Raw genomic sequence first — 19169 nt, 5'->3', positions numbered from 1 at the left:
TTTGGTGATGGGAAACCCGCGGGGATTACAATTGAGATGGAAAAAAAAATGTGCAAAATGATGTAAAAATAAACTTTTTAATAAAAAAAAAATCCTCTCACTCCCTCACCTCTAGCCTATATCCCAGTTCTTGTGTGCATAAGAAAATAAATTTTTAAAAATAAAACAAAACAAAACAGTGAGTGTCTGATTTCTGTATTTACTAGCTGGAGTTCCTTTTTTTTTTTTTTTAAAGGCACCTTCATCAACTATTTGGCCATCCTACAATACAGTTTGTATAGGTAAAGTAGGAAAAATCTTAAGTATTTCTCTTTATTAATTTTTGGAGTTGGTTACCTAGCAACTCCCAAGATGACCAATGAGTTAGTGCTTTTGTTTATATAAGAATCTTACACTTGGCCCTCTCTGGTGGTGCAGTGGGTTAAAGCACAGCACTGAGAAGCTAAAGCCACTTCTGCATGAGTTCGATCCCCACCTGCCCTGGAGGTGACCACATGGCGTGGCAGACCTCTCCTGGCCTGCCCGCTGCTCCCCTCAGCAGTGTACTTCGTCCATCGCCTGTTCTGCTCCCCACTCTGTCTCTGGTCAAACTTCTCTGGTGAAGCTTCTCGCCGCCCCTGAGCCTCTGGCCTGTACCCCAGTTCTCTATGCACAAATAAATAAATTTTAAAAAGAAAAAAAGAATCTTACACTTTTGTTTATATATTTGATTATTTTAATCAATTTCAGGCATTATTATTTTTTATATCCATATTGTCCCACTTTAGGTCAGAGGGAGCCTATATTTGTTTTCTGTATTTTTACTCATTTTGGATTATTCTTGTGAAAATGTCAACTAAGTCCAATTTAATTCTGTCCTCATTTAACTCTAAATTTCTCAGATCTTGGAAGAGATTTCAAACTTATTTTACACTTTCTCCAGTTAGTAAACTGCTAATAAACATTTGAATTGTCTGGTATTGAGCCACCTTTGGAAATATTCTTAAGTGATCTTTCTAAAAATTGGTGATTTCATAGACTTTGATTAAAATCCTTAAACAGCCTCACTCATTCATTAGTGTTAGAAAAAAACCCCAAATTTCTTAACATAGAATACAAGACCCTTCATGATCTGACTTCTATTATTAAACTTTCTGCTTTGCTCCTTCCTGCATTCTGTGTCATTCCCAGGTTCCTGAAGGCCCCATACCCAGTGTTTTAGTGATTCTGATATACTGCCTGAAATCTCACTATACCAGGTTCCAAGTCTCTCTGAATTTGAACAGAATGCACTACTTAGAAAAATCTTCTCTTTTTTCCACACTACTAACGAAGATTCATTCTTCAAAAGTCAATTCTATATCATATCTTCTGGTAAGCCTTACCTGATCTCTTTTATACCCAGAATAGACTACTAACTGCCTCCACAATCCCAAGTGATTCTATGACATGACTTACCATCACCAGTGATCATCACACTATTATGTTTATTGTCTTTCATAAGTATCCAAACATAGTTCATCTTTTCTCCCAGCACCATGTTTGAGTATATGCTCAATGAATGTCTGCTGAGAGAATAAATGAGTAATTGCATAATCTTAACTCAATATTTTCAAAAAATTAAGAAAAAAAGAAGTTGTACCAATTAATTTACACTACTACCAAAAACATAACTGAGTTCCCTCTTGTTCCACATGCTCACCAAACCTTGCTATTATCAGACTTTTTAATCTAAGTCTTTGTGGTGGGTTTATGATGGTTATCTCATTGCAGTTTTAACTAAGTCCTTAATATGCTAATGATATAGTGTCAAGAAGTCTTCTTCCTATTCATAATTACTAACATATCATGAAACAGCAAACACAGAGCTACTGTTGTTAGAATTTCTCAAGGAACACTAAGAAAACCAATGAGCAAGATGCAGAACTATAGTCAAGATCCTGAAATTAGGGCCTTCTTGGTGGTACAAAGGATTAAGTCTCAGAACTATGAAACAATCCACAGCCACAATAGCATGAGTTCAATTCCCTGTTAGCCCACATGCTAGCCCACATGTTGCAGCAAACCTCTCCTGTCTTGCCTGATGTTCCTCTCAGCAATATGTTTCAGTCAGTCCACCTGTACTGCTCCCCACTCGGTCTCTGGTGAATCCTCTAACCACCACCACCAACCCAGCCAGCCCTTGTATGTATAAGTAAATAAAACAAATCTTTAAGAAAAAAAATCTTGGAATTAGAACTGACATTGAGTTTATCAATGGTTCTCAAGCTTTGGTACTTACTTGATTGGTAGTTATATGAAAAGCCATATGTTTTTTCAAAAATACAGATTCTTGGGTTTCATTCCTCAGAAATAATGATTTAGTAGTTCATAGGTTAGGCCCTGATATCTATCATTAGAAGTATGCATCTCCAGTAATTCTGATGCAGTTGGTTTTCAGTTCACAGAATGAAAAACACTTTAGAAAATAGGTTTTCTTCCTAAATGAGCATATTACTATATATTGCAGTGTAAGTTGTGAGAATAAATACTCCATCATATGATTAATGCTGAAACTGTGGTTTTGCGTCATTGCAAGTATATGCAGCAGTATTTTACAAGATCAAAATCAAGCCCACTTACAAAATTTAAGACAGACTTCACAATAAGTAAAGACCTCTGTTCACATTGCAAAAAACAAGAATAATTTTGAGAAAGTGCGATGGAAAAAGAACATTGGAACACTGATGTAGCTTTCAGAAGAGATAGACTTGAGATTCAGTTTTATGTTCTTAGGCGATATCCTTTATTTTTCCATATCTTACCTAAAATTAGTATTATACCTATCTCACTGTGTAAAGGGTCAAAATGGCAAACCATGAAAATGCTACTATAAAAATAAAATCCATTTTTAGAGGAATGGTTATTGTTTTTTGATTGACATTTGCCTGAATTGAAGAAACAATATTTCGCCTCTGGGACATTTGTTTCTTGGAATGATTTCAGTAGCTTTCTACTAAAAGGAGAATTGTAGAAACACTTTACATTTAGGCAAAATGCAAGCAAAAACTTGAGTGATTTGACCATTGATACAAAATTAGAAAGGAAACCAGGATTCAATTTTTCTGATTTTTAGCTTAGGTCATTTTTCACAATACTTTACTCCACACCTCGTCCTCACTCCCCCACCCCTTCTTTATCATAATTCATAGGCCACAATCGACTTTAGAACAACTTCATCACCGAAAATAAGCCACTTAAAAGCATTTTCCATTTTTCCAGTCCCCTATTCTGGCAACCACTAAATTTTCTGTATAATTTGCTTATTTCAAAACTTTCCTATGAGTGGAATCATACAATATGTGTAATGTAGACTTTGTGATAAGCTTCTTTCACGTAATGTTTTCAAGATGTAGTTTTTGTTTTTAAAAATCATCAGGATTAACAACAGAGATAACCCAGATACAGAGGGGGGAAATCACCGTGATCCTAGTTTAACATAGTCGATACCATAATTTTCTTTTGTTCACCTCCACAGGTGTATTTTTATCTGATTGGAAACGAGGGCTCCCTCGTAGCCACTGTTCTCTCACCAACCCTATCCACCTGGCTCTGCTTCTCCACCTCCCAGAACGCACCCCAGGACCGAGCCAGCGGTAGAAGCGGCCCCGCCCATATCTGCGGCGCCTAGCTTACGTCACTGCTTTGAGCCGCAAACCTCCTCCCTCCTACCCAGTCGCGGTTGCTTTGACAGAGCGCGATGGCGGCGACCGGGGCTGCAGGGGTGCCGGCGACCGTGTCAGGAAAGCAAGAGTTTTACCAGCTTCTGAAGAACCTGATCAATCCAAGCTGTATGGTGAGGAGGCAAGCAGAGGAAATCTATGAGAATATCCCAGGTCTGTGTAAGACTACATTTCTGTTAGATGCTGTCAGAAATAGAAGAGCAGGTTATGAGGTGAGACAAATGGCTGCCGCACTGCTACGACGGCTTTTGTCCTCTGGGTTTGAGGAAGTCTATCCAAATCTACCTTCTGATGTTCAGAGGGATGTCAAGATTGAACTGATACTGGCTGTTAAGTTAGAAACACATGCTAGCATGAGGAAAAAACTATGTGATATTTTTGCAGTGCTGGCCAGAAATCTCATAGATGAGGATGGCACTAACCACTGGCCTGAAGGTCTGAAGTTTCTTATTGATGCAATCTACTCTAAGAATGTGGTTCTTTGGGAAGTTGCACTTCATGTTTTCTGGCACTTTCCTGGGATTTTTGGGAACCAAGAGCGACATGATTTGGATATCATCAAGCGGTTGTTGGACCAGTGTATTCAAGATCAAGAACATCCAGCCATCAGGACATTATCCGCTAGAGCTGCAGCTGCATTTGTACTTGCTAATGAGAATAATATTGCTCTTTTCAAAGACTTTGCAGACTTGCTTCCTGGAATCTTACAGGCTGTGAATGACTCATGCTACCAGGATGATGATTCAGTGCTAGAATCCCTTGTTGAGATTGCTGATACCGTACCTAAATACTTGGGTCCTCATTTAGAAGATACTCTGCAGTTGAGTCTGAGATTATGTGGAGACTCTAGACTTAGTAATCTGCAGCGCCAGCTAGCCCTTGAAGTAATAGTGACCCTGTCTGAAACTGCAACCCCAATGTTGAAAAAGCATACAAATATTATTTCACAAGCAATTCCTCATATTTTAGCAATGATGGTTGATCTACAAGATGATGAGGACTGGGTAAATGCTGATGAAATGGAAGAAGATGATTTTGACAGCAATGCAGTTGCTGCTGAGAGTGCCCTAGACCGACTGGCTTGTGGGCTTGGTGGAAAACTTGTTTTACCCATGACTAAGGAGCATATTATGCAGATGCTTCAGAGCCCTGATTGGAAATGTCGACATGCTGGATTAATGGCCTTATCTGCCATTGGAGAAGGATGCCATCAGCAAATGGAATCAATTCTTGATGAAACAGTTAACTCTGTTTTGCTTTTTCTTCAGGATCCCCATCCAAGGGTGAGGGCTGCAGCCTGTACTACTCTTGGACAGATGGCTACAGATTTTGCACCTAATTTCCAAAAGAAATTCCATGAAACAGTGATTGCAGCTCTATTGCGTACCATGGAAAATCAAGGTAATCAGCGTGTGCAATCACATGCAGCTTCTGCACTTGTTATTTTTATTGAAGACTGCCCCAAATCATTGCTGGTTCTATATTTGGATGGCATGGTGAAAAATCTACATTCCATCTTGGTGATTAAACTTCAAGAATTGATTCGGAATGGAACTAAGTTGGCCTTGGAACAGCTTGTGACAACCATTGCCTCAGTTGCAGATACAATAGAAGAAAAATTTGTTCCATACTATGATATATTTATGCCCTCTCTAAAGCATATTGTTGAGCTTGCTATTCAGAAGGAGCTCAAGCTTCTGAAAGGAAAAACTATTGAGTGCATTAGTCATGTTGGTCTTGCTGTTGGAAAGGAAAAATTTATGCAGGATGCATCAAATGTGATGCAGCTATTGTTGAAAACACAATCAGATTTAAATAATATGGAAGATGATGATCCTCAGACCTCTTATATGGTTTCAGCGTGGGCTAGAATGTGTAAAATTCTTGGAAATGATTTTCAACAGTATCTTCCATTGGTTATTGAGCCTCTTGTTAAAACTGCTTCCGCTAAGCCTGATGTTGCACTCTTAGATACACAAGATGTGGAGAATATGAGTGATGATGATGGCTGGCAATTTGTAAATCTTGGAGACCAGCAAAGTTTTGGAATTAAAACTTCAGGACTTGAAGCAAAAGCGACTGCTTGCCAAATGTTGGTTTACTATGCAAAGGAGTTAAGGGAAGGATTTGTGGAGTATACCGAACAAGTAGTAAAGCTCATGGTTCCTTTACTGAAATTTTATTTCCATGACAATGTTCGAGTAGCAGCAGCAGAGTCTATGCCTTTTCTCCTGGAATGTGCAAAAATTCGTGGCCCAGAATATCTTGCACAGATGTGGCAGTTTATATGTGATCCCCTAATCAAGGCTATTGGTACTGAACCTGATACAGATGTACTCTCAGAAATAATGAATTCTTTTGCAAAGTCCATTGAAGTAATGGGAGACGGATGCCTTAGTGATGAACACTTGGAAGAACTGGGAGAAATATTGAAAGCAAAACTTGAAGGACACTTTAAAAACCAAGAATTGAGACAAGTTAAAAGACAGGAAGAAAACTATGACCAACAGGTTGAGATGTCTCTGCAAGATGAGGATGAATGTGATGTTTATATTTTGACCAAAGTATCAGATATTTTGCACTCATTATTTAGTACATATAAGGAAAAGATTTTACCATGGTTTGAACAGCTGCTGCCATTAATTGTAAATCTAATTTGTTCTAGTAGGCCATGGCCAGACAGACAGTGGGGACTGTGCATATTTGATGATATCATAGAGCACTGCAGTCCAACTTCATTTAAGTATGTAGAATATTTTCGGTGGCCAATGCTACTAAATATGCGAGATAACAACCCTGAAGTCAGGCAAGCTGCTGCTTATGGCCTGGGTGTTATGGCACAATTTGGTGGTGATGACTATCGTTCTTTATGTTCAGAAGCTGTTCCACTGCTGGTAAAAGTTATTAAGTGTGCAAATTCCAAAACCAAAAAAAATGTCATTGCTACAGAGAACTGTATCTCAGCTATAGGGAAGATTTTGAAGTTTAAGCCTAACTGTGTAAATGTAGATGAAGTTCTTCCACATTGGTTATCATGGCTTCCACTGCATGAGGATAAAGAGGAAGCTATTCAGACTTTGAGTTTTCTCTGTGACTTAATTGAAAGTAACCATCCAGTTGTACTTGGTCCAAACAATTCCAATCTTCCCAAAATAATCAGTATTATCGCAGAAGGAAAAATTAATGAGACTATTAATTATGAAGATCCTTGTGCCAAGCGCCTAGCTAATGTTGTGCGTCAGGTACAGACTTCTGAAGAATTATGGTTGGAATGCATATCCCAACTTGATGATGAGCAACAGGAAGCCTTACAGGAATTGCTGAATTTTGCTTGAAGCACTTTAATATCACTTGAATATCATCTACTATCAAAGTAACTCCAAATGGGTTCCATTATAATCGAGAGAATGATTCTCTCCCTACTAAGCAGTTATATCCCTTCTCCATGTTTCTCTAGTATTAGTGTTACAGCCTTATTGTTCATCTTGCATGCTTTATCTGGTAAACACATATCTTAGCAGTAACCTGTGCTTCTGTCTCCTTAGACTGTTTGACACCTTTCCCCAAGTTGATGTGAAGTATATGATTTGTTGCAATTTGTCTAAATTATTGATGCTGGACAGACAATATATTTGGTGTCAAGATGTGCTGTTGCCTTTCATGAGATGCTGAGAACTCAGAGAAATAGGATTGAAGAACTTCCCAGACATTAACTTTGGTATTGTGAGGGAAGATATACTAGCAGGCTTATTTCTCCTTACTATTCCTTGTCTTAATGGTAATGGGATGATGCTGAAATTGGAAGAGTTTTGAGATATTGTTGTGAATTGGGGGAGTTTGCTCTGTAATGTGTATGAACATTTTCATAATGTACTCCTGAGAACTGGATGAAACATATCCATACTCTTGTTCCAGTGGAGAGTTAATGAGAACTGTTAAATCTTCTTAGCCATACTGGTCTCTGTTTAATTTATTCAGGACACTAAGAACCATAAGAATCATAGTTACTGAATAGGATTCCCTGGTACAGCTAACATTGGTAGCATGTAACATATTGTAACAAAATGTTCAAATAGTAAGTAATCATTTGTGGGAGTCAGTCAGAGTTACCTGTTTGAGCAGAATATTGCACCGTTTGCCATTTCTCCTCACTCAGCAAAGCAGCTCAACAAGAGAAATGGGTCTTAAATAGGTTTCTATTTTGAAGATGTTCTTTATAGATTCTATTATAGCACTGAAAAGTATTTTGGGAAAGTGTAAGGGAGGCAAAATTAATTTTATCTTTAGACATAAGAAAGAAAACAAATTTGAGACCAGGTGTTTAGCAGTAGATGTGCACTATAAGAAAACACAGTTCTTTAAATCTAGGGTTAATATATTAATTGAAATATCAGTCTTAATGTTGAGCACTTCATAGGGTAGGAAAAAATAAGATTTAATACTCAGCAAGTCACTGATCTAAAATTTAAGAACAAATACATGTCATGATTTCCTGGGGCTTTTGTGTACTTTATGTAAAAGTATTTGGCAAATATTTAAGACCTAGTAAGTGCTTAATAAATGGTAGCTGTTATCACCATTGTTATTTGCACTTCTACTGTGTCCTTTTATTTTCTGATTTGGAATTCCTTTTATATTAGAATTTCCCTTGTCACTTCTTATCAGTTCAGATTAAAAGAGTATCTCAGCCCTTATAAGCTGAGATACATTACTCATTATGATTATTTTTAAAAAGGGGGTTAGAAGAGTACATTAAGTATAAGATAATCAAAATTTTAAGTTTAAGATAAAAAGTGTAGGTAAAAAAATAGAAAAACCCCACCACAACATATTCTTTAGGTAGTAGGTTTAAATGGCATATTTCCCATTACCTGTATTTTCTAATTTACCTCCACCTATATATTTCTTGTATAATAAAGTGGGTTTGCTATTTTTATTTAAGTGCAAGGCCCTGATCCTGCTTTCCTAAGAGGCAGTCATCGTGGCTTCTCCTTGACCTATAGCTGACATTCCTTCACCTCAATACCTCTTTATTGTGCTATCCCTTAATTAAGAAGCCCTGGATCAATGTTTATAGCAATTCCCTACATACATGTGTATGAGGAATTGAAAATTCTGCCAGATAATTTGGAATTAAGCACTGGAGAATTTTGAAGTATGACAGATTTGAATTTGGACACTACTTTCCTAAGAAATAGTTTCTCCATCTGTAGAATGATCATAATACCTAATTTGTACAATTGTGAGAATTAAAGAAGATAATAAATATAAAATGTGTACTGGCACATGCTTCAATAAATGTAACCTAATAGCTGAGTAATGAAATAGGGTTGGTGGCTAAAAAATGCAACATTTGCTCTAGTAAGGTATATTCAGAATATTGAGCTGTGAAAGAAAAAGGGATGTGGAGTCAGACACAGTTTTGGTTACCAGTTGATGAGCTAAGATTAGTCCCTGCCTTTGTTATTGTGAGGTGGGTTACATCTATGGGCTCTGAGGCAAAAGAATTCTGCAAATGCCTAAAATTACAAATGTCTAATAAATTACAAATGTATGTTAAGGTGAGGAGAGATGTTGAAACTAAGGAAATGGTTGGTGTTAATATTCTTAAAACTGAGTTTCGCTTAACTACTTTACCAAAGACAATTTCTTACGAGACCTCTCCTACTCCCCAAAAACTGCAATTTTTTTTTTATTTTGTCAGTGCTTTAAAGGTCATATTAGTGAGAAACAATCTCTAGTCAGAATATCCTGACTAGTTACATAGCTTTTAGTTTTAAGATGGTCCATCTTAGAATTTTGTTTTTATGTTTAATTGCAGGTTTCAAGCAAGAGTATTCTGTATACTTAGAAATAAATAGGTGAATCTTTCAAATAGAACATGAAAAATCTTAGTATCTGCTTTATGGAATCATTAGTTCTTTCTCGTTATTTTAAGCAACATGCAAATTAATATTAGCCAGCTGTTTAGACAGTCTCTAAGCAGTGTTAAAATGATTTTGTGAGGCCACATTAACCACATAAAACTCTACAGCATAGACTTTGAAGACTGTTTTAGTCGTTTTAGTCTCAAGGATATTTTGAAAAGGGTTTCAATCCATTTATTCTTAGCAGACCTAAGAATCGAGGTGGAATTTTTTTTCTTTCAGCAAAAAACATGAGATTAGTTTTCAAAATAAGAACTGATATTAAGGGATGTCATGGGAACATCAAATTCAGAAATTACGTGACATTCAAATACACGTAAACATTTCAGCTAGTCGAGTCTTTGAGGACTGCTTTCTAAACTCACAATTTTAGTTTTATATGTGTATATATACTACATGTATGTAAAAAAAAAAACCACGGCAGTCATCAAGGGGTGCACAAAAATAAATTTACATTAAGATAGGATTTACCTTTTGTGCCTTCTCACTATTCATCTACCAAGTTCTTTTGGAAGGTTATCTAGCAAGTTCTTTTGGAATTAATTTTAGTTTTAAGGCTAATAAGGGTTTCGCAAAAGAAACAGCTTTTGGGGACACTTGCTTCGTTAAAAAAACCCAGTCCCAATCGCTCCTAATGCGGCTAGTAAAGCTACGTAGGAGCCTCCCTTCCTTTTCCACTCCTCCCCTTACAGTCGTCTACAAGCTGATGACATCATTGGTCCGCGCAACCTGCCTGGTCTCTGGGCCTATAATAGAGCTGAAGTCTTCGCTTTCGCGTAGAGGGGTGGGATACGAGTTGGGGGAGGAGTTGTGTTAGTACGCATGCGCAACGGGATGGCGACGGTACTTCTTTCTTTGCTTCCATCCGTAGCTTGCCCTGGTTGGGGGGGGGCCTGAGTGCCCTCCCCCGACTCTCCCAGCCCCTCCCCTTCCCCCCGCCCCCCCGCCCAGCGGGGCTTCTAACTGACAGTTGTCGCCGGGTCCAGTCCGCGCGCCGCCTCCTCCTGCCCGGGTACCCCGCAGGTAGAGAGGGGCGGGAGGGGGTGTGAGGGAGAGAAGGAGGAGCCCGACTTGCCGCGGCCCAGCGCTGCGGCCCTCTCTGGGAAGGCGAGAAAAGAACCCCCCGTTTCCTCCTCGCCCCCTCCCAGCCCCCCAGCCGGCCCGGGAGGGGGTGGGGCGCCGAGGCCGCGGGTCTAAGCCAGGCCTCGCCGGTGAAGCGCGGGCAGGCGGGCGGGGCGCGGAGGGGTAAGGCAGGCTAGGGCCCCGCGCGCGTTGCTGTCTGGGGGAGGGGAGAGGAGGGCACCTAGGCTCTCCTCTTCTCTCCCCCCTCCCCGCGCGCCATGTAACCCCGCCCAGCCAGCGGCGAGCTCGAGACCCCCGCGCGCACCGAGCCGGCGGCTGAGGAAAGCGAGGCCCGATGCGGCTGGGGCTGCGCGGTGCGTCTGAGCCCTGAGGAAGCCGCCCGCGCTCAAGCGTCTCCTGGGGCCTCGAGCGGCCGCTCCACACAGCCCAGCCTAGTCCTGTCGAGGACTGGAGCGTGCCTGAGACGCCGGGAGAGATGGAGCCGGCCGGGGAGGAGGAGCGGCCGCCTCGGACGGCCGAGGAAGAAGACGACGAGGAGGAGGTGGCAGCGGCGGCCCCGGCCTCGGGGTTTATCCAAGGGAGGAGTGCCTCCTCGCGGGAGGACGCCGATGATCAGGAGGAGGAGGCGATGGTGGTCGGGGGTGGTGGCTGCAAGGAACAGGAGCTGACCTACGAGCTGCAGCAGGGACACCGCATTCTGGGCGAGTTCCTGCAGGAGAAGCACCGAGGCCTCACCGCCCCCTTCCTGCAGCCCTTGGGGGGCGTTGCCGCTGGAGAGGAGGAGGCCGCGGAGGGGCAGCGCAACGGGGGCCGGGGCAGTCGCTCCCTCTCGCAGCAGCCGGGGCAAGGCATGTGTCTGCTGAAGATGGAGGAGAAGTTCGCCAGCGGCCAGTACGGAGGCATCACCGAGTTTGTGGCGGACTTCAGGTTGATGCTAGAGATGTGTTACCGCCTGCACGGAGTGGACCATTGGATCTCCAAACAGGGCCAGAAGCTGGAGATGATGCTGGAGCAGAAGCTGGCACTTCTCTCTCGGTAAGTGAGTCCGGTCCCTGGTGGGACTGACGGACTGACACAAACACACCCTAGCACGTGTCCGAGGATGGGTTGGGCCTGGGGCCGGGGGCGTCGCTGATAGGTGCTGAGTCGCGTTGGCGAACCCCGGGAGGAGGAGCAGCGGCTCTGGGCTGGGACCCGCAGGGGCGTGGTGGGTGTGGGCTTTACGTACTAGGCAGCCAAATTAACTGAAGCTGAGAAGGAAGCCGAATCCAGATCCAGGTAAAGTCTGTGCCTGTAAAGTGAATGGTGCCCATAGGAATAACTACAGGGGTAGTCAGAGGAAAAGTTTTACTGGGGTGGAAGTTGAATCCGTAACATTAAAGAGTTTGATTATACAACTTTAAAAAAGTTTTAGGATGAAATACCGTTAAGCAAGAAAACTGTGGGTTATGTTAAAAGAAAAAGGGGGGGGAATTTGTTTCGAACCATTAAAAAATAATAGTTCTGTTTTACTTTCTGTCGGCCACCCAGTGTTATTAAAGGGTTAACAATAACTGGTGTGCGCCTGTCTTTTAGCTTCATATGAAGGTTGATTTTTTGCAGTAATAGTAGCTGCAGCTTCACAAAATTTTGAATAGGTGTAGGCATATGTGTTTATTCTACCAGAAATCATAGGTAACTCAGATGGTAGCAGACTCTATGTATGTGTACAGATGAAAGTTTTTCTTTAGTAAGAGGAAATACTTTAGCACAGTTTTAAAAAAAAAAAAAACTTATTTTATAATCATACAATTGATGGGAGCCAAATTAATAATTTCTCGAGTGAAAATTCTTTAGTATTAGTAAGTAAATAGTAAGACAATTGAGTGTTATTGGAATTGGTAGGGAAAGTGAAATACTGTTTTTACCAGCCGAGTGAACCTGACACTTACTTTACCCTGACACTTACTTTACCCTTTTGGTCTCGGTTTCCTCATCTGTATGACAATATTACCTACTCATGGTGTTGCCGTATGAATCAAATGACTTAATAAACAAACTTACTTATGGTCCTGTTAGCTCAGTGTATTAATTGTAATAGTGAGTAGTAGTTGAATAAAATCAGGATATATCTAATATCTGAATCTGGGCATTCTCAAAGTGCTTTCATGGAATAGTTCTGAAAAGTGGTGTTATTATTTTGGTCCTTTATAAATTGTAATTTTAAAATAATTTAGTCTGTCATTGGCAATATGTTGTTTTCAAGGATATCAAAGACTTCTTTTACTGAAAATTAGTTTACAGTACTTGACCTACTAGGAGAACTCTATTTAAGCTAAGGAGCCTCTGCTTGAATCCTTTCATAAAGTAGAGTTATTTGATAATTTAATGATGATTTAAAAACGTGCCTTTTAAATTACTTTTAATAATTTAGTGACATATTGTTACCCCTATCGCCATAGAAAGTTCTTTATAGTTGTGACTCACAAAAAAATCACGTCACTAATTTTAAATAGTAAAATATACTACAAATTGGTATCACAACACTTTAGCCCTTTCAGAGACCACAGAGTTTATCTTGATCAGGCATCCAGTTTTGCAGTTATGGACATGGCATTCTTAGTTCAAGAGATAAAATTCTTCTACATTTTAGTAACAAAATTGTGTCTGATGATTTCATATAGATAAAATTTTGAGTTTCTTGTTTTTCTTTGTATTTGATATATGCAAACATTTTGTAAATAATAGTCTTGCCCACTTGTAAATGCTAGGAAGTAATTTCTGAGCAAGAAATGGAATAAATGGAAAAAGAGGTTGCCACATTATTGTTACTATTATTATTTCAACAACTATTATTCTGGTTGAGCAGCCCAGTGGGTTTCAGTTTCTTCAGGAGTATTGTGAGTGAGGGAGTTAGGATCGAGTAGTAGATTATACAAATAAGACAGTATCTTTCAGAACCAGATATTTGAGTCCCTAAATTAAAAAGCTAAGCTCCTTGCTCACAAGTGGTTTATAATTGAACAGGAACACACTCTTAAAAAGATAATGATTCTATAAAGGGCCTATGAACAAAATACAGAGGAATTTAAGAGCATGAACACTCAGATTTCTAGGGGAAGGTGTAGGGATGGCAAATGAGAGAAAGAATGGAGTAAAAGGGAAAGAGATTTATTAGAGGTATCAGAAAAAATTGCAGTTGAACTGTTTCTCAAAAGAATTTAAGATTGCTGCTAGATTTTGGAGTATATTTTAGGGGGACATTCTAGAATGCTGAACTATATAGTATATAAAGTATGAATTAGTTTTTTTTTAAACTGCAAGTACTTCTGTAAGGTTACAATATGGTCTTAAGAGCAATGTTTGTACCCCTAACTATATAGGAGGATTGATGAGGTAAGGGAAGAAAATACTAAAAATGAAGTATATTCTATTTTGGATTTGCTATTTATTGTATTTATAACAGCACCACATGTATATAAAGGGTAAGTACATAACAAATATTTTAGTATGTATGTAAATATATGCATTTATATGTAGTATAGTATAACTTATATAAATAAAAGAATAATATGTAACAGTATATTACATACAACGTGTGATAGATCTAGAGCTAAGATAACATCTATTCTCAAGAAGGGTATATATATTTTAAATGGAATTTCATTCATTTATCTGAGCGACCGAGGTAAATCAGTTAGCCTCTGAAATTGGGAGAAAATCATCTAATACATGGAAAGGACTGGAAAATACTTAATCATCAGGTAGTTGTGCACAGAATTTTAGAAACTGTCAGTTATTATTAAGATCTTTTGCCTCTCCCAAATGTTGAGGATGATTTTGAAAGCTTTAAAATTTTAAATTATGTTTGAATGCTTTAATTTTAAAATGTTGTAATTATAGAAGAGATGTCAATTACCACAATAGAGCTGATATCAATTTTTAAATTCTGGTATTTTAAAATAATATTTTGGTAAAATGCATCCATGTTAGCAATATTACTCATTTCTGAATTACATTGCTACTAAAAGTGGTGCATGTCATGGCTTAAAAAGACTTTCTTAAAATATAACAAACTAGTTTTGAAATATCTTTGTAGTTGTCAGAATATTTTTTTCTGGGGGATGAGAATATAAAAGCATCATTAAGAAGCCTTAAAAATTTACTTAGTTTTGAAATTTCTTTATAGTTGTCAGAATATTTTTTTGGGGGATGAGAATATAAAAACATCATTAAGGAGCCTTAAAAATTTACCCCAGTTCTTATATGCATAAATAAGTGAATCTTAAAAGAAAAGAAGTTTTAAAAAAATAAAAACTACCAAGTAGAGGTAATAGTTAAAATACAAATAATTTTTATAGACTGATTGATTTACATATTTTTAAAATGAAAGAGAAAACAATTTTAATTTAAAGAAAAAACCCACCAAAGTGTTTGAAAAAACTATTGGAGCAGATGAACTCTTGACAGAGTTTGCTATGACTTGGTGACCACATTTATTGGAAAGATTGGAGAAAAATAAGAATGCTATTTAGCTTAAGTTGTGAGTTATTTGCAAATCAACTCATTTGAGGAATGAAAGAATCCTTGCCTTCTTAATATCAAAATTATCTTCCACATTTAAAGAGGCAGTCCTACAAACTTATTTTCCATGTGGGATAAATTGTTTCAGTCAACTCTCAGTGGAGTGGCAACAACCACCTTGCTGACAAAGGGCACATCAGGATATTCCATTTTGTTGATTTGTAGGTCTCGCCATAAGTTTCCTCATCAGCTGTAACTGTGGCAGTCAGAGTTTCTGCTGCATCTCCCAGTATTCTGTTTAAATATTGATCATAAGCATGTAATCTCCCTGAAAGCTCTTGGTCATTTCTCATTTTCGTATTAAATGCGCTCATCCAGGCTAAGTCTGATGAATCCAGGAGTTCCTCTGCTATGTTTGTCTTTGTCGCTGGTCCCCATCATCCGCCATGTTTCAATCCCTGCACCCTTTAATAGACTGACTTTAATCCCCTTCTATATTAAATTTAAATTTTGTTGACTTGCATATATTCAGTTAAGATCAAAACCCAGGAAGTAATTGAGAATTTTAACAAATTCTCCTTTCTCCTAGTAGTCTAGCTTCTCTCACCTGGATTCCATAGTTCTTTTTCACTAAATATTTAAAAATTGGAACCTTTGGCAGTAAAATTTGGATTTGCTTCTCGCTCATTACTATAGTATTAGGAACTTGATACTCAAGGTATTCTTTAAAAAAAGCCATGTTATTTAGAGAAAGTTCAGAAGATATTTAAGTGCAATGGTGAGAAAATGAAGGAGTTCTTCTAACTAGATTATTGGGCACCTACTTTGTTCTAGGATTTGAGACACAATCCCTGCCCCAAGATGGTATATACAGAAAATGATAAAAGGCAAGATAAGTGGAAGCTGACTCTCAGACTTGGTCCATTGTCAGAATACTTGGAGATCATGCTACTATTTCCAGAATACTTTGAAATACTGATACATTTAGTTTTTATCATGATTTTTTGCTAAGGTTTAAACAAATTATGGGAGAAAACTAATTGAAGAGATTCTGTGTAGTATGTAGAGATTCTGTGTAGTATGTTAGGTTTTTCTGCCCATACAAATAGAGAACATAATCACTTTGGTATTTTTTTTATGGTATATCTCTGTTAGTTTGTGAACTATCTTCCAAGTGCATAACTTTGAGGGCTACTCGTATGAATTTTATTGAAGAGCATAAGGGGGTTGTAGAGGAAAAAAATAACTACGAGGAGGGAACTGGGATTAATAAATTTTATTCAAGTTTTCATAATTTTGGAGGGTGGTTAGAATACTGACAGATGCAGTTGAGGAGTTCTTTGAACAATTACTTGAACTATTTTATGCTAGGTAGTATACAAAACCTTGTAGATACATTGATAAACCTAACATCACCACTTACTTCAAGGTAAACAAAATTGGAAAATAAAAAAGTTTGCATGAAGGAGGAGAGTATCATGTATGCCAGAGAAATAGTGCATATTCAGTAGTAGTGTGTAGGAAGGCAAAGGCTTGAATTGGCACATTAATCTAGCCAGATAGGCTGGGCTAATTTCTTACTGCTTGCTAAAAAATATAAAATGTGACATTGTAGATCTGTCACAGATTTTGTGCCATGATTTTACTAGTATTTTGATGTTTGAAGGCTGAAGTGAAAGGAGAGAAAGTGAAGAGAGGAAGGGTCCCGAAGAACCAAATTCAGCAGTTTAAGTGGAAAAATGGCAAGATTTGGATGTAAAAAAAGAATGATGTTTAAAATGGATATGAGTCCAGGTGATGATATGCTGAGGGACTATGAAAGGAGGCAATCATTTGAAGATAAACAGCTGAAAGTTATTAGAAGGCTGCCTTCTCCGGCTAGACACGTTTATTAGGAATTAACCTGCTGAAGGGTGATGGTTGAATAGGAGAGATGAAATTGCCTTGGACAGATGCTAATAAAAATGCAAGGTGACCAAAGGCAGAACTTTGTGTGAAGACTGCCTTCAGTTTGTAAAGACAAAAGATTCGAAGCCTATAATTTAAAAACATGTATAGTGTATATTAAAGCTGAAGTGCTTAATTGAGAACTTGTTAATTAGGCTGAAAAGAGTTTATTTTGACAAAAATGATTAGGTACATCAAGATGAAGTTTATTCTGGAATAAGTATATAAAGGTATTGCTTGGAACATAGTAAATTTATAGACTATAATGGCAGGAGATTTTACTCCATTTGAGAAAATTAACTGAAAATTATTTAGATTTGATACAGTAAAGGTATTCTAGCATTGTATTGCTGTCCTAGTAATTTTATTCCTAAGAAAAGAATAAGAAGGGGAGAATGTGTTTTTACAGAGGAGATTAGTTTGTATCCATTGTATTTTAGCTTTCAAATCATTTCTATGCTATCTCCATAAAATTGGAGATACCCAGAACAAATAATAACTATTTTCACTTCCAAGATACTTGTATAATAATATGAATCTTTAAAATACATATTGTTACTTGAGATTCTTCTATAATAAATACTAGTATTTATTATTTAGTATTTTAAATTTAGAACTTTATTGGAAATACTAATGAGCCCCAGTGATAATATTAACTACCACCAAATTTCTTGTTAATACTATATGCCACTTGGGACCTGTGAATGTTTTCAGAATTTATCATGCTTAAAAGCCAGGGTATTTATTAAACATTATACTTTGAAAAAGTCAGGAAAGCCAACATGTTAACAGTGGTTATTGCTAATCAGAAAGATCCTTAGTATTTTCTATTTTAACATTTCTTTATGTCCTATTATTTTATAATAAAAGCAGGATTTAAGAAAACTAGCATTTTGTTAATAAACTATTCAGGTAGAAAACTGGGCTAAAAATAGGTGTCGCCGAAGTTTCGCGACACTTAGTTTTCCTTTCTATGCTTTCTGATTTTTTTCTGTTTTTTTTATTTTAATATAGTTCCGTTCAAAAATATATAATCTACAGACTTAATATATGCAGTTTTAAGGATTGGGAATAGCTAGTGCTAAGAACTTGCACTAAACTTTAATACTTAAAGTTTTTTAGTGCACCTATCTGCAAGTATCTGGGACAAAAATAACTCTCCTGATAGCTTTTTAAAATCTCTCTTCATGTGTTATTATGTCTGGGAATTGAGACTTGTTCATTTCTGTGTAGGCATACCCACTAAAAGATTATTAAAAAATGAGAATTCATATGGAGATGAACCAGTTCAGGTGAAAATTGCTTAACTATTAAACTTTTTGTCATCCGTTGCAGATACCTTACTAATATTGCTCTCTGTGGGAATTTAAGTCTTCTAAATTAGTTATGTATAAAATGTTTGCATTGTTATTTACTGTACAAAGTATTTCAGTGATCTTCTCTTTTCTTAGCCCCATCCCTCCCTCATATGTATTTCATTTGCTAGGTACAAATTTTGCTTCAAATGTTAACATCCCAATTTATAATAGTTTGGGCTTGCGGAAGTTTTAGTTTAGTTTTGTTTAATTTTTATAATCCTCAACTCTTTGAGGTTGATATAAAAAAGAAAATTTCTCCCACAAAGTGTGTATGCAGGTAGAATACTGGAATTATTTTTATTCCCCTTGTGACATTTTGTGTTTCGTGTTTTTAAACTACATTTTAACGTTAGAACATTTCTTAACTCCCTTACTTTCTTTTTTGATGCTACCTTATCTACCAAGCTTTTCCCTAGCACCTTCTTTAAAGTAATATTCCTCTCCCTAATCATTTGCCCCTTAATTTTCTTTGCTTTCCTTCATAGAATATATTGCAGCCTAATATAATGTGATTTAATTATGTATCTTTTTCTCCTCTTTAACAAGTATGTAAAATCTTTGAGGGCAGAGACTATTTCTGCTTGGTGTCTTGCAGTTTGACTTTTATAAATAAAGTTGGCTTGAAGGTAATTAGTAAGTGGTTGTAAGTT

General features: G+C 37.7%; 2 protein-coding genes across 3 annotated transcripts in view; both read left to right on the top strand.

Moving 5' to 3' along the window:
• The first annotated feature begins 3691 nt into the window (after positions 1-3691).
• On the top strand, positions 3692-8292 carry RANBP6 (RAN binding protein 6). 2 transcript variants are annotated; one of them, XM_004677651.2, is made up of 2 exons: positions 3712-3854; positions 4970-8292. In XM_004677651.2, exons 1-2 carry the CDS (start codon positions 3840-3842, stop codon positions 7034-7036), a joined length of 2082 nt encoding a protein of 693 aa, XP_004677708.2. In that variant the 5' UTR covers positions 3712-3839; the 3' UTR covers positions 7037-8292. The 2 variants fall into 2 exon arrangements, with proteins under 2 accessions (XP_004677706.1, XP_004677708.2); XM_004677649.1 differs by having other exon boundaries at positions 3692-8292.
• A 2655-nt stretch (positions 8293-10947) lies between these two features.
• KIAA2026 (KIAA2026 ortholog) overlaps positions 10948-19169 on the top strand; it is an 83133-nt gene continuing 74911 nt past the window's right edge. Inside the window, exon 1 of the mRNA XM_004677648.2 lies at positions 10948-11746. Coding sequence (XP_004677705.1) covers positions 11187-11746 — 560 coding nt within the window. The 5' untranslated portion in view covers positions 10948-11186. The remainder of the gene's footprint in view (positions 11747-19169) is intronic.

This window comes from Condylura cristata, unplaced genomic scaffold (genome assembly GCF_000260355.1).
Source record: "Condylura cristata isolate star-nosed mole 26May11 unplaced genomic scaffold, ConCri1.0 scaffold00006, whole genome shotgun sequence".
Taxonomy (NCBI): domain Eukaryota; kingdom Metazoa; phylum Chordata; class Mammalia; order Eulipotyphla; family Talpidae; genus Condylura; species Condylura cristata.
Note: the sequence above shows the minus strand (reverse complement) of the source record. Positions and strands in the feature narration are given on the sequence as shown.